This window comes from Acomys minous (genome assembly GCF_964271855.1).
Source record: "Acomys minous genome assembly, chromosome: 1".
In the NCBI taxonomy this organism is placed as follows: Eukaryota; Metazoa; Chordata; class Mammalia; order Rodentia; family Muridae; genus Acomys; species Acomys minous.
The window spans coordinates 54398706-54414818 of record NC_140483.1 but is presented as its reverse complement, the minus strand read 5'-3'; the positions used below and the strand labels follow the sequence as shown (position 1 = coordinate 54414818).

The following is a 16113-nucleotide window of genomic DNA, read 5'->3' as shown; positions in this document are numbered from 1 at the left end:
CTCTGTGCTATCTTGGCTGTCCTGAACTCGCTTTGTGGACCAGGCTGGCCTTGCCTCTGCCTCCCAACTGCTGGGATTACAAGTGTGTGCCACCGCACCCGGCTCTATTTTAAAGATTCATCTCTATGTGCATTCATCTGAATGAATGTCTGCCATGTGTACATCAGTAGCAGTGGGAGGGAGAAGAAGGCATCAAATCCTAAGATCCCTAAAGCTAGAGTTACAGGCAATTGTGAGTCTCCCAATAGGGGTGCTGGAAATCAAAATTAAGTGTGGTTCCAGAAGGGCAGCAAGTGCTCTTAGCCACTGAGCTCTCTCTCTAGCCTTAAGCATTAAATTTATCTTTATCTATTTCTTTTTTAAAAAACTTCTTTATATGGCTAGTACACATATACCACACGTATACATACTACTATTCCTGCCCTGCAAACAAATAATACAACCCAGCGAGGGCTCTAGATTTAGGCAAGCTTAAGCTCAAGCTTGAAGCCACCATACCTGTCCTTAGCTAAGTTATTTATCCTTTAAATCCTAGTTTCCAAATCCGGAAGGACAGAATAGTAATATTGATACAACAAGCAATCCTATGAAGCTTCAGTGATGTAATATATGTGCTTAGCCCCAAACACTTAACAGTATAAAAACTTTACAACAAAAATTATTTTGCTATTTATTTTTATTGTCCATCATTATGTTAGGTTGAAGGGAACTCACTGTGTTTCTTCTAGTAGTTTTAAGGTTTTTGTTTTCTTACATTTAGGCTGTTAATTCACTGGGGCTTGCTTTTCTATTTGGTGCAAATGGTTATGCAGTTGTCCCAGCCCCATTTAAAAATTTCCATCTAGGGCTGGAGAGATGGCTCGCTCAGCAGTTAAGAGCACTCACTGGTTGTTTTCCAGAGGACCAGGGTTCAGTTCCCAACAACCACATGGAAGCTCACACCTGCCTGTAACTCAAGTTCCAGGACTTTTTTCTTTTTTGGTAATGTATTTATTTTTATTTATACAGTATTCTGCCCACATGTGTGCCAGAAGAGGGCACCAGATCTCACAGTAGATGATTGTGAGCCACCATGTGGTTGCTGGGAATTGAACTCAGGACCTTTGGAAGAGCAGACAGTGCTCTTAACCTCTGAGCCACCTCTCCAGCCCCCTAGTCCAGGACTTTTGACACCCTCACACAGATATACATGCAGGGACAACACCAAGGAACATAAACTAAAAATAAATTATAAAAACAAACAAACAAAAAACCCCAAAGTTCTATCTAGCTAGATGTGGTGGCAGTTAGCAGCGGCCCAGGTCTTTATCCCAGCATGGAGGCTGGGCAGGTGGATCTCTGAGTTTGAGGACAGCCATGGCTACAGAGAAACTGTCTCAAAAAAAAAACCAAACCAAACCAAACCAAACCAAAACAAAACAAAAAACAAAAAACAAAAAAACCCAAAAAGGTTCCCTCTTTACTACCTCCCCTTTCACGCGCTGCCTTTACAGGGTCTTATTGTAGCCCAGGCTGGCCTCAAATTGGCAACAATTCTCCTGCTTTGGCCTCCTAAGGGCTGGGATCACAAAGGTGAGCTACTAAACCCAGACAGGTTGTTTCTTTTTCTTTTGGACAGCATCTCACTGTGCGGTTCATGGTGGCCTTGAACTCAAGATTCTCTTGCCTCAGTCTTCTTACCAAATATAATTTTGATGAGTGCCACCAAGCCAGCAGTGTTCCTGCATTTTGACTCAGACCTATCACATAATACAATATTTTCTCCTTGTAGATTCATGTTGGTATACAAAAACTGTTTCAGATTTTGGAGCATATCAGATTTTTCAGAGCAGGGATGCTCTGTTTTTACTCAATTTCCATAGGTATTTGTGTAGATTTTTAGACTTTCTCTTATTTAACTGCTTTTCTATTTGCATACCTGTGCCACAGTGTTAATTACAGAACTTTATATAATGTTTAAATGTCTGTAAGCCTTGGGGGCTGGAGAGATGGCTCAGTGGTTAAGAGCACTGTCTGCTCTTCCAAAGGACCTGGGTTCAATTCCCAGCTCCCACATGGCAGCTTACAACTGTCTGTAATTCCAGTTCCAAGGGATCTGACACTGATGTATATAAAATAGAGTTTAATAAATTTGTTAAAAAAAAAATGTCTATAAGCCTTGTCCTTCTGGCAGGTTGTCTATTCAATGTTTTTATAGTTACTCTCATGCTCTGCTTTTCTATAAGACCTTTAGGATCTACTTGTCTACCTCACCTATAGTGTCCTACTGCTTGAGCTAATAACAGGGTATCTTTCCAGTTTGTTCACATTTAATAATGCAGGGCTGGAGAGATGGCTCGGCAGTTAAGAGCACTGGCTGCTCTTCCAGAGGACCCAGGTTTGACTCCCAGCACCCACATGACAGCTCACAACCTGCTGTCATGCTAGTCTTAGGGGATCCCATGCCCTTTTATGGCTTCTGAGGGCACTGCACGCACATGATACATAGTATACACACAGCAAAACACCCCCACCCAAAAAGCAATACAATAAAAAGGCCCAGCTACTGAAAAACTCACAGTATCATCTGGAGAAATGACTCTCCCACATTAAAAAGAAGTATCCTGTAACAGATTCTTAGAGCTCCTGTTTATTTTATTCTAAATTGCTTAATTTCTTTTTTAATTAAAATTATAAATGGTTTTACAAGTTTGAAAAGAAGTTAACAAACAAACAAACAAACAAACAAAAAAGCTGAACATGGTGGTACACGCCTGTAAATCCCAGCCCTTGGGGAGGCAGAGGCAGGCACAGGAGGTACAAAGTGAGTCCAGGACAGCCAGGGTGACACAGAGAAACCCTGTCTTGGAAAAAGAAAAGAAAAGAAGTTAGATCCTTTGTGTAAGTAAACTGTTGGTTTTTAGATTCTGTCCTGGAATTTTATGAAATCCTTAAAGCTCATTCTTTTTAATGCCTTTATTTGTTATTATTGTTTTTGAGGCAGGGCTCCTCTGCGTACTCAGAAATCCACCTGCCTCTGCCTCCTGAGTGCTAGGATTAAAGGCATGCACCACCACTGTCTGCTCAATGCCTTTACTTTAAATGGCATTTAATCAATTTATTTCTTAAAACAGGAGAGATCAAAGCTGGGGCTTCCTGCCAGGCAAGTACTCTGCAGCTGAATTACTCATAGCCCCTCTCTAAATTGCAATTTTTTAATATTTTTCTAAAAAAATTTTTTTTTCTATGGCATCTATCATGTCACTTGGTGAAGAATGAGACTGTTTGTAAAACCACAATAAAATAGGTTTTCCTTTTAAAATATTAAATGCTTGAATCACAAACACTTAAAACCTTCAGAATCATCTCTATGGATACTGAAATTCACTCTGATTATTTTGGCTAGTTCAGATCCTGGGCAAATATAAAAAGTCTATTTTTGCAATAGAAGAAACAGGTGTCTAAAACTCACCAATATATAAGTCAATTTTTAGAATGGACTCTAGAAAACAGATGAGTCATTTGTAATTTAAGAAGACCCTTTTTTTTTTTTTTTTTGGTTTGGTTTGGTTTTTTGAGACAGGGCCTTACTATGTCTGCATAGACCACAGGTAGCCTCCAACTCAGAGATCCAACTGCTTTTGTCTCCCATAGCACTGGGATTGAAAGCGCATACCACTGCATGATGTATTAATACCTCTTAAATATCAATGTTTAGATTTAACTTTAAAGTACATCAAATCCATACTTAAGTCTACTTTTTTTTTTCCCATTTTTAAGATGTGTATGGTGCTTTGTCTACACTTATGTCTGTGCATCATATTTGTGTAGTGCCCAAGAGAGGCCATAGAAGGTGGATCCCTTGGGCTCAAGTTACAGATGGCTATAAGCTGCCATGTGGGTGTTGAGAATTGAACAGTAGTCCTCTGGAAATATAGCCAGTGCTCTTAACTACTGAACCATCTCTCCAGAATAAGGTAAAATCGATTTTTAAGAGAACAGGTAGCCCAATGAGATAGTTCAGCAGGCTAAGGCACTAGCCATCAAGCTTGATGCCTGAACTTGATCCTGGAAGCCATATGGTGGAAGGAGAGAACCAGCCCCAACAAGCCGTCTTCTGATCTCCACATACGCGCAATGGCAAAAGCTCCATCTCCAGTAAATAAATAAAGGTAATGAAAAAGGAGAAAGACTACTACTTGTAGAGGCGCCCACATCTGCATTCAAACACTTGGTGTAATAGTGGATGTTAACGTCATGCCTTGAGTCTAGATGGTCCTGGTCTCCCTGGACACAGTGAAGGAGTTCTAGTGCACCTCACGCACCGTCCTCCAGAATGACCAGACATCTCCATAAACTACTTGCAACACATAGAACTTTCTTTTAAAACACCAGTTAAATAACATTGGTGTGGGTTTGTAAAAGTTCTTGGCAAGAGCTTAATTTTTAGATCATTTCTATAGGAACAAACTAAGACGAAGTAAAAAAAAAAATCAAAATATTCAATCATACTGAATGAAAAAGATACGAGGAGTAAGACTTTTTTTTGAGAAGGTTTTGAAATGTGAATTGAAACTATGGCGCTGAAATAAATCTGCATGGTAATCTTTCCACTGAGAACACTGATGTTCTGGGTGATAATGAGGCTCAGAGAGGAGCAGAAGCACACACCTCTCCTCAGTCCACACAGGCACCGAGGAGAAGAGCCAACAGAGTGCGCACGAGAACTGCACAGGGTCTGGTACAGTTGCGGTCTGTCATTAACCAGAGAACTTCAAGTCTACTTTTCAAAGAAAAACTTCCATAAAAGGATTCCTGGAGTCAGGAGGAAGGAAGTAGCATTCTAGTGATGACCACAAAGCTGGGAGCTTCTCTCTGCCACACACAGCCCTAAGGCAGCTGTGTCTGGTAACCCAGCAAAGACATCCCTCACGCTCCTCTCAGCATGCAAGCCAGCCAGGAGTCCCCAACCAGAAGCATTTTAAGATGGATTTTTCTATAAAAGCTTATTTCCTTCACCCAAGAGAGAAGGTTGAAAATTCAACTATACCAACGTCTGTTTAAACGTCTCCTGGGAGAGAGGACCCGGAGATTAAACGTCTCCTGGGAGAGAGGACCCGGAGATTAGTTTGGTTTAATAAGACACAGGATGAAAGGTAGAATGAACACAATACACTCTCTTCTCTAAGTTCCCAGAGTGTCAAAACTGTTAACCTTCAAATTTTAAAGGCAAAAAACCAAACTTGCATTAGGCTATAGTGTGATATAAGAAAGGAACTCAGCCTAAACTGCACAGCACTAAGAAAAGCATCATACTAAAAACTACATAGAAGTTGATGAAGACAGTGGTGGTATGGTGTTGACAATGAAGGCTGCTAGAAAGCTAATGAGAAGAAAGGAAAACAAGCAGCCGCTTTTTGAAGTGTCTCTACAAGGCGAAGCCTCGTTCTTGAGAGTGTAAGCGAACAGCTGCTGAAGCTCACCGCCTGGGCCTAGTTATGATCAACACAGGCGCTGCTTTCCACCTCATTAGTCAGAGGGCAGAGACCCTCTAATGCAGTAGGAAGCCTCACTGGAAGACTTTGACTGACGGAATCTATGCTATAACTTAAAAAAAATACAACTAAGTAAATCTGTTAAAAACAAAAAACACTTTAGTGAAAGCAGAGAAAACATGGGAGACAGATACACAGATACACTGGAACAGACTAACTCAGATTAAACTAATATTCTTACTAGGGATATAGGAAGTTAGCTTCCTAGGGCCATTTTGTCAGGAAACATAATTCCCTGAGTTCCCTTTTCCAAGTGAAATAGGGCCAGCCTTCTTTAGTTAATCCACATTTTTTCCACCTGACTTCTCCAGGCGCCTCCACTCAGAACAGACGCCCTCTGGCCTTCCAGAGAAACCTTTGCCTTCTCTCAGTTTCTAGCCTCATTCTCCACATTAGATGAGATTTCTAGTCTTTTAGGTGTTTATCCCCCTTTTCTGGTGATCTTTGATCTCCTTTCTCTGACCCTATTTGGCAACAAATCCCTGTGTAAACTTTGGCTGAGCAGAGACAATGTGAAGAGGGCAAGAAAGATAAAGGAGAAGAGATGCACACAACTGCTCTTGAGGATCTACAAGAGAGACCTAGGACTTGTCAGTGCCTTGATAGCCAACGTCAGGGAGAACTGTGGACACAGAGTATCTGTAGGAAAGACTTTTAAGCAGCACTCTGGTGAGGCCCCCTATCTCTCATGGGAATGGATAAGCACCACAAAACCATAACTTAAAGGGAAAAGAAAACTCTACCACTGGCCTTTTTCCGAGCGTGGCCGCCTTCCGCTCGGTTCAGTGCCCGCCACATGCCCAGGAGTGCGTCTGGATCCTTGCGGGGTGCCCTTCGCAGGTGGACAGTGCTTATGCTACACTGTAAGAAAGCCAGAAAAGTGCCCATGAGAACCAGAAAGCATTTCCAGCCACAGGATCATCTCTCTAGGCGTCTAAGACGGGGAAATCATCATCCATAACTAAGCAGCATCTGAATGCCAGGAAAGCTGAGGGAGAGGATTATCCACATCCTCTGGTCAGTGGAAAGGTGGGAGGTGGAAAGGAGTGATGTATGCTCTGGGGAGCAAGGCAGAAAAGGCCGGGCTGGGACTATAGCTCAGTGGTAGGATGCTTGCCTGGCTCCAGTGCGTAAGGCCCTGGCTTCAACTCTAAGCACAGAAAAAAGGAAAAAAGACAAACAAACAAACAAAAACTGATCAAGGGCAAATACTGGTGGTCAGGGCAGGGTAGAGATGGGGGTAGCCTGTATTCATTTCTAACAGATAAAAATGAAGAACTAGAGAAAAAAGAAATAGGTCTAAATGTACAAAAATCTCAGCTATGCTAGCTAGAGAGCAAAAGACTACACATGGAAGTTACTCCAACGCTCGGGATGCTCCTCTTAAAGAAAAGTAGGAAAGTACAAGAAAAAGAAAAGACTTCTGTTCTGAGATAGGAGATGTAAGGCACTAATATGCCAGAAACAAAAAGGTAACATTCTTAAAAATTCTATGGTCTTATCATAAGTTAATTAAAAAAAAGAAAAGAAAAGAAATTGAAGGCACATTAAGATTCTGAGGCAAGAGACTTTTGGTAATCTCCAACTTCTCTCGTCTAATGCCCGCACTAGTGAATGCTTGCTATGTCCCTGCCTACTAATGAAGCAGAATGACAAGAACATGCTAATAAACAAAAAACCTTTTAACCAGGCATGGTGGTGCACACCTGTGATTCCAGCATTCGGGAGGCAGAGGCAGGCAGATTGATGTGAGTTCCAGGCCAGTCTGGTCTACAAAGTGAGTCTAGGACAGCCACGTCTACACAGAGAAACCCTGTCTCCAAAAAAACAAACAAACAAACAAACAAACCAATGAAATTCTTATAAACCATGTGGGTCCAGTGTCCTTTGTGAAGCAATAGCAAATGGCTCAAAGTGTGGCTTTTTCAGAGGGCTGAGGGTCTAGATCTGGTACAGAGGGTCTAGATCCGGAAACAGAAAAGGACCAAACACAAAAATAATAGACAGCACTTGGAAGCAGAGGCAGGTGAATTCCTGTGAGTTCGAGGCCAGCCTGGTCTACAAAGTGAGTCTAGGACAGCCAATGCTACACAGAGAAACCCTGTCTTGGGGGGGGGGGTGCGAATAGACAGCATCTCTTATTAACTTAAGTTTTAAGGAAGACATTTTAAGTGACTAGAAAGCAAGACTCATTCTTCTGGGATAGAACTAGAACCAAAAAGCAATTCCAAGGGCGCCAATTTGTTTATTCACACATTTGTAAGAAAGGCCCCTTATTCTGGCCCACAGGGCCTTTTTACAACAGGGACAGTATCCTAACAACCTACGGCTAGGAAGCTTGTGAACTACTCCTAGGACGCCAGGCGCTGTCATTTCATGTAAAGAAGGACCGTGGCTAGAGAGGATGCTGTTAGAGAGTCAGTGGAATGTAAGAACGGACACGCCCAGGACCCAGTGGGAAAGATCACTGTTAAAGGCCACTCACCGAAATGATACTTATGGCATGGACCACCATCCTCTAACCAAGGGGACAAGACCATCTTAAAGCCACTGAAGAGTCCGACGTGGTTTATTCAACTCCAGGCTTGATCCAAGTCTGTAACCACAGTCTGTACTTGAGGCCACCATTCCTGTTACTGTACTTACGCCTGCCCTCGCCTCTCCCGTGATGCTACACAGCACACCATTGCTAGGTTACAGGGGGAAAAGAAGGAGAGCTGAGGCAGAGCTCACCTATTTCTTTATCAGAGGACTAGGTCAAAATTCTGAACTTTTGATTTCAAGACCCCAGAGGATGACAAGAGTAAGAGACAAGAACCTCCGAGCGATCTCAAGAAGTTTGTAACTGATTTTGCCCAGATGAGGCCACAGCATCTGGCTAGCGCTAAAGAAGAAATCAGAGCAAGGCCAGAGCTATTGCAGTTAAGCAGAAGCCCTCCTTTCACAGGAAGGCGTCAGACATACATTTCGGGTTTAATGAAGAATCAGTTTGCATCAGACCAGCAACTAAATGGAAGTAGCAAGTTAAATTTAGCAAGATTTCTACAAGCTCTCTTTCTTTCTTATACCAAGGGAGGCAGAGACATGAAATATAAAGTCAAGGAATTGTACCTAGAAACGTCAAGTCAGCTTATGCATTGCTTCCCAACAGCTTTCTCCCACCCGTGAGTCCCTCTCATAAAAAGAGTGTCTGGTATGCTATACAACTGTAACTGGCCTTTCTAAATAGTCCTTAACCTATTAGATTCCAAATCTTAATAGTCCCAAGAGAAGGAAACTTTCCTTCAATAGTTGTTCATACAACAAGAGAATATAGAACTAAATTCAAGGGAAATTCCCCCTGCCCCCATCCATTTCCTTTCAATAAAAATAAGTCCTGTAGGGGCATTAACTCAAGGCTGTGAGGGTGGTGGGTCCAATATGGGAACAATGTCCCTTACTTCTGAAGAGGCCTAAGTTTAAGGAACAATGTAAATAACCTCTTGAGCTTGGGGATTCTGAGGGGCTGAAGTCTCACTGAAATTCTGATCAGATATAGTCCTTAACATTTGTAAAATGGTCCTGATGGAAGCCTACTACGCAGGAAATTAAAAGAAAACGTCAACCTAACAGTTTCCCCTCTATCACTTTAAAGAACATAACGGGGAGGACGAGAACAAAGAATGAAAACAAAGAAAGATCGGTTCCTGTACATAGAAACGCACAGTATTTAATAATTGCCAATGCGGCTTATTTATTTTTTTATTTTTTAAAGCTGGGAAGCATGGCCTGGAAAGTGAGGCAGTGTACGCACCTGGTGGAGTTAATCTCTAGGAAAACAAGAGGTGCCTGAACCACCAGCCAGATTTAAAACTCGGATGCAGAAACTTGTTTGACGGCAGCCGCCTTCTCAAGGGCCTTACCTCTCTCACTTTCTCTAGCTCTCTCATCCCACTACAACCGAGCTGGTGAAGAAAACGGCAAAAGACCGTGTCTTGAGCCCAAATATCATCCACACCGCGCCACACCGACAGCACCACGTCGAACTCCATTTCTGTCCACTGCAGAACCCAGCCACACTCTGTCTTTTCAAGTCTTCACCCACCCCATCCCCGCTAAGGCTCCACCTCTCCCGACCCTCTCCCTTTCAGGCATGCCTCCCTCCTTCTAGGACTTTCACAGCCACCAGCGGCACCCCCACCCCCACGTTTCCTGATCCACTGCTGACGCCCACCTCTCCCCTGGCTCAGGCGCCGCAGATCCCAGCGGTCAGCGGACAGCGGACAGCGCGGCCGGCCCTGGTCCGAGCCATCCTCGTGACGGTCCCTCCTCACTCACCCTCTGTCACCTCCAGCACCTTAATCTGCTCCTCTGCAGCCGCCCGCACTTCCTGCACGGGGGACAGTATCCCGGTGAGGGTATCCACCAACGCTTCCTTCAATCCCTGTGCCACGGGCCCCGGCAGCCCAGAAGCCGTCCCAGCTGCCGCCGCTGCCGCCATCTTTCCTCCCCTCAGCCCGCCAGCCCCTACGGCCGGGACCCGCCACCGATTGACGGCTCCCGCGTACGGCCAATCCGCGAAGCCGCGCCTGCGCATTTAAGTACGCGGGAGCGGGCGGGGGGCGGAGATAGAGCGCAGGCTCCAGAGACGGCGCCTTCTGCTGCCGGAACCGAACCGCGCTTTTGCCGGCAAGGAACGCTTCGGGGGTGTGTGTGTGCAGCACAGAATCCCGTAACGGTTTATAGTCCCGAAATCGCACCAGCTGTTAGAAAACGCGCTTGGATTAAAGCCCGTGATACATTATTCTAGGCTCAGATTTAAGACATGGTAGGACCGAGGTTGGCTGGAAATGCATAGAGAGGGCTTTAAGGAAGTGGGTCAGAAATAGCACCTATTTTAAACTAACACCCCCTCGTCCCAACTAAAAATAACATTGATTCAATTGGGTCCGTTCACGTTTTAGCTTTAGAAATGCTAAAATGCTGAGGTAGAGGACAGGGAAGAGGGGGCATGCAGGGAAACTGAAGTGAAATTGGCAACGGGGTGTGGCTTTTTAGTTTAGATGAGCCGAATCTCAAAATGAGAAAGTGGCTGTCCAGAAGAGGTACCTACATGTGAAGGAGCATTTTTAAAAATACTACCCATTTGTTGTTATTTTGTTTTGAGACAGGATCGCATGTGGCCCAGGCTGGCCTCAAACTTGCTATATAGCTGGCACTGGCTTTGAACTTGCTGATCTTGGTCTTCTGGTTTTCTTGTTTTTGTTTTTGTTTTTGTTTTTGTTTTCACCTCTCCCAGGGCTGAGATTACAAGAATATATTGCTACATGTTGCTCTAGACTGATTTTTGTTTTGTTTATTTGTTTGTTTTTTCCGAGACAGGGTTTCTCTGTGTAGCCTTGGCTGTCCTGGACTTGCTTTGTAGACCAGGCTGGCCTTGAACTCACAGAGATCTGCCTGCTTCTGCCTCCTGAGTGCTGGGATTAAAGACATGCACCACCACCCCGGTCTAGAATGATTCTTTTTCTTTTTAAAAAAATTAATTAAATTTATTAGCATACAGTGCTCTGCCTGCATGTACACCTGCAGGCCAGAAGAGGGCATCAAACCACATTATAGATGGTTGTGAGCTACCATGTGGTTCTGGGAATTGAACTCATGACTTCTGGAAGAGCAGTCAGTGCTCTTTAGCACTGAGCCATCTCTCCAGCCCTAGACTGATTCTTTATGTGACTGCTGAAAGTAAATCTCGAGAGCTGGGCACAGTGGCACACACCATCCCAGCACTCAGGGAGGCAGAGGCAGTTGAGTTTGAGGCCAGCCTGGTCTACAAAGCAAGTCCAGGACGGCCAAGGACTGACTACACAGAGAAACCCTGTCTCGAAAAAAAAAAAAAAAATTAATCTCAAAAATATATAAGATTGTTGCAGGGCATGGTGGCGCACACCTTTAATACCAGCACCCGGGAAGCAGAGGCAGGCAGATCACTGTGAGTTCGAGGCCAGCATGGTCTACAAAGTGAGTCCAGGACAGCCAGGGCTACACAGAGAAACTCTCAAAAAACCAAACCAACCAACCAAACAAACAAATATATATATAAAACTTGAAAGTGTTGGGGGAAGAAAGACACCGAAGCACCTGCCTTGGGCGCCACTATGATGAACGAATGCACAATGGAAAGAAGCAAAAGACGGAACATGTGGTTGAGACATGGACGAGAAAGCAAAGGCAAGGGGTTTATACACAGGCGGTGAGGAATAAGCTAACCTGAGGAGGCCATGGCGAGGTCCTGGCCTAGGCTGCTGCCAGCGGCCAGCCAGTCTGGGTTCATGGTCCTGCTGCAGCTTTGGTCTGTGTCAAGGTCTGTGGCCTGAGTTATCACCAAAGGCCAAGCATATATCTGTGGTCTGGGCAGCCACTGGAGACCGGGTGGACAGCTGAGGGCTGTGCTGCCAAGGGAGGGACATGCTGATCTGAGTGGCCTATGCTGCTACCTTAGGCCATGGGACCATCTGGGTGTTTGCTGTTTCTGGGGGCGGTGCTGGAGAGCTGGTGGCCCCGGTGGGGCAGGTAAAGGAGAGCTGACCATCTCAGCTACCTCCCAGGCCCAGATCTAAGGCATTGAGTTGGCTAACCTCAAAGTCTACTGGATCTGCTGGACCCCATGAAAGCGCTTTGGATATGCAGGATCTTCATGTCACAGGACAACAACAGGATATCCGAGAAGAGTCCCCATAAACAGACCAATGATTCGTTTGTAAGTAATGATGTGCGGACAAAAGGGTATACTGTAGGACACACTGTGACACACTGCAGCTTCCACGACGAGATGCTTGGTTTGTTGTTGTTTATTCTATCTTATTTTCTTTTAGGGGAAGGGTTTGCAAGGGTGGGGGCAGATACAAATGGATCGGGAGATGAGTGAGGTTTCAGTGCATGATGTGAATTTTACAAAGAAGAAGTTAAGTGGTGTGTGTGTGTGTGTGTGTGTGTGTGTGTGTGTGTGTGTGTGCGCGCGCATGTTATGACGTCTGTAGAAATCAGAGGACAACTTGGCGTGGAGTCCATCATTGGACCCCTTTCTGTAAGAGGGAACTCAGATTGTCAGGTGCGGCGAGCACTTTGCCACCCAGAACCATCTAGCTAACCCAGCATTCTTCCTCCTGCACCCAGGGGAATTACCACTGGAGGGGTTGGCCAACAAGGACCAGTGCAGGAAATGCCCATAACCTAGAGACGCGACCCAACAGAGCAAGTGGAGGTGATTAGAGCAAGGGGTTAAAAAATGCAGGCCAGATGGCGCAAGCCTTTAATCCCAGCAAAGGCAAAGGCTGGTGGATCGCTGTGAGTTCGAGGCCAGCCTGGTCTACAAAGCAAGTCCAGGACAGCCAAGATAACATAGAGAAACCCCGTCTCAAAACAAAAAAACAAAAAGCAGACCAGAGCAGCGAGCGCACCGTGGCAGAGGGGACGGAGTGATGGCACCTGTTGGAACTTGGAGCAGGTATTTTTTGGTAGAGTGTTGAAATTTAGTGCCTAAGAGGTGAGAACTTTCTAGGAAACCAGTTAGCACTTCCTAAAACAGCCCGAGACTGTGGCCGCCAAACTGATAATGGCTGAAGATTAAGTTTCTTAATCTGAAAATTCTTTGAAAACGTTCTTGAGGAGTGCTCTCAGCCCATCTGTCACCTCCTGTGTTAACAGGGCCAGGCAGAGGAAAGAGGGTGCCTCCTGATTCTGCAACTCCATAGTGGAGAAGAGTAAGGCTTATTTTCTGTCTTAACAGCAGCCGGGAGAAACTGAACTCAGTGAAGGCAGCTGTCCTTTCAGATAAGTCCACTTTTGCCCCATAAGAAAAAATTAGGTAGTGTCTGGAGCTGTGGTTCTCAACCTTCCTAATGCTGCGGCCCTTTAGTAATCTTTTGTCTTGTGGAGGCTCCCAACCATACTATTGTTTTTGTTGCTACTTCATAACTATAATTTTGCTACCGTCATGAATTGTAGTGTAGATATCTGATATGTAGGATATCTGATATGCCACCCCTGGGAAAGGGTCGTTCAACTGCCAAAGGGGTCACAACCCACAGATTGAGAACCACTGGTCTTGAGGATGCTATATCTTCAAACTTTGCAGTGGAGGGAGGACTCAAGACACCCCCACCCCCCACCTCCACAGGAAGCCTTGGTTTTTAGTGAGGTAAACTAATAGTTAGCTTCAGCTACTAATTTGACCCAAACCTAGAATCACCTGGAAAGAGAGAGCCTCAATTGAAGAAAACTGGATCCAATTAGCCTGTAACCAAGTCTGTGATCCATTTTTTAAAAAATATTTTCTTTTTAAGATTTATTATTATGTATACATGCTCTGCCTGCATGTACACCTGTCTGCCAGAAGAGGGCACCAGATCTCATTATAGATGGTTGTGAGCCACCATGTGGTTGTTGGGAATTGAACTCAGGACCTTTGGGAGAGCAGTGTTCTTAACAGCTGATGCATCTCTCCAGCCCCTGTGGCCCCTTTCCTAATTGTCTTATTATTATAATTTATTTAGTACATACAGTGTCCTGCCTCCATATACACCTGCACATCAGATGAGGGCACCAGATCTCATTACAGATGGTTGTGAGCCACCATGTGGTTGCTGGGAACTGAACTCAGCACCCCTGGAAGTGCAGACAGTGCTCTTAACCTCTGAGCCATCTCTCCATCCCCCCTTTCTTAGTTGTTAATGGACATAGTTGGACCCAGCCCACCATGGTTAGTGCCATCCCCAGGCAGGTAGGCCTTGGCAATGTAAGACCAAAGGCAGTGAACAGCATTCCTAAGTGTGCTTGGCTTCAAGCTTCTTCTTAGAGCTCCTACCTTTATAATGGACTATAACCTGTAAGACGAAATAAAAACCCGTCCCTCCCCAACTTGCTTTTGGTCATGGTTATTTATCATAGCAACTGAAAACGAAGCAGGACAGAAACTGTGTCCACGATGGTCAAGGTGGGGTTCTCCCCTTCCCACAGAACAGAAGTAGGAAGACTCCTGCTTAGCATGTGGCCAGATGTTTATAAGCAGGAGAGGTTTGCTTCTGAGTTAGACAAGGGGCCTCAAGCTGTCTGACATTCCAGATCAAGAAATAACATAAATGGACACAGAAACTGGCAGAGAGTGAGCTAGAAAACCAGTGGACAATACAGGAGATAACTTTATTGAAACGCAAATGGCAGCGAACAGATGAATTTTGCTGGATGAGGACATGCCTGGTAGACAGAGGACCCAGGGAAGGGTAGTCTCTGTAGCGATGGAGGAAGGCCATTTCAGCTGGCCAAGGCATGGATTTCATTCTCAACCAATTTATTTATTTATTTATTTAAAATGAATTTCCAAGGGGACAGCCCAGCTCACTTCATGATTGTTACCGCAACTATATACAACGATTTGCTTTCCAGATTCAGTTTTGCCTTTTCTACATTAGGTATAAAAGGGGACAGACAGGGATAGGCGAGGGTCAAGTGAGAATAAGACAGTAACACACAGAGACACACATATCCTGGTTTGGGATTTTTCTACCCAGTAAGTTTCTTAAAAGTGAACATTCTTGCCCACCCTCCACCTGAGGAATGCCATGCATTTGAGAAACACAGACTCTTAACTCAAGCGTGCTGTGTAAAACAGGATAGGGAGGGGAGGAGAGGAAGCTAGCAGGGTATGGAACTCATTATATTTTGTTTTGTTAAAACCAATAAACAAAAGAACATTAGGAAGTGGGGGCGGGGGAAGACACGAAGCACAGCAGTATCGGAAACTGGGAGCTTGCTCCTTATGTTCGCCTTCAGGGAAGGCGAAGGATGCTAGGAGCTGGCTGGATGGTAAGGGAGTGACTTCAGGGCCATTGTTCTACACTTGCTCTCTGGGGGCTTTAGTCCTTCCTTCCAGTGTTTAGTCCCTGAGCTCAGGAGACCCAGTACCAGTGATTTTTTAAATGCCCTACACAAAAGTGCTCTCACAGGGGGCACTTCAGACTGACAAATCTGAAACAAGACGGTTTCTAAAACAGCCTCAACTCTTCCGTGGCCGTATCAGCTAGTTTATGAAGCTCATTCTGGAAAAAAAAATTTTTTTAAAGAGAGGATTTAATTTTGCTCCGTATGATGAGTAGGCCTGTATTTAAGTCCTAGCGTGGGAAAAGGCAACATTGAACCTAAGGACTTAGATCCTTTGTTTTCACTGTGTGGAACTCTCTCCCGTGGGTGGAACAGAGACAGGGGCCTTTCTGGCATACCAACAGCCCACAGCTGTTGGCTGCCTCGGGGGAAGAAGAGGCTGGCTGGGCTCTCAGGCTCAGCTGTACTCTTGACCATTTAAAGGAAGGGAGAAGGCTGTTGCTAGGAGAATTCTATCATAGAAACGCAATTTAGATTTTATTTTACTTTTCTTATACTATTAGCAGAAAAAGAATCCATCAGAAGAACAGCAATGCGGACGACACGTCCAACACAATTCCTCCCCGGGGAGCCCCGAGTTTGTCATGTAGACATTTCAGAGGCAGGAAGTTTTCCACTAGAGGCTGCACTCAGATCAGAAAGATGTGGAGCTCCCCTCCCAAAC

At 44.8% G+C, this 16113-nt stretch overlaps 1 protein-coding gene across 3 annotated transcripts in view; it reads right to left on the bottom strand.

Annotated features, from left to right (window-relative positions):
* IPO9 (importin 9) overlaps window positions 1-10073 on the bottom strand; it is a 42450-nt gene extending 32377 nt beyond the window's left edge. The window contains exon 1 of one of the 3 annotated variants that reach the window (XM_084786532.1): window positions 9852-10073. In XM_084786532.1, the coding sequence (XP_084642658.1) occupies window positions 9852-10014 (163 nt within the window). In that variant the 5' untranslated portion in view covers window positions 10015-10073. Of the gene's footprint in view, window positions 1-6284; window positions 6391-9851 lie in introns of those variants that run through there. The other 2 variants (XM_084786531.1, XM_084786533.1) reach the window with 2 other exon arrangements.
* Window positions 10074-16113: the final 6040 nt, after the last annotated feature.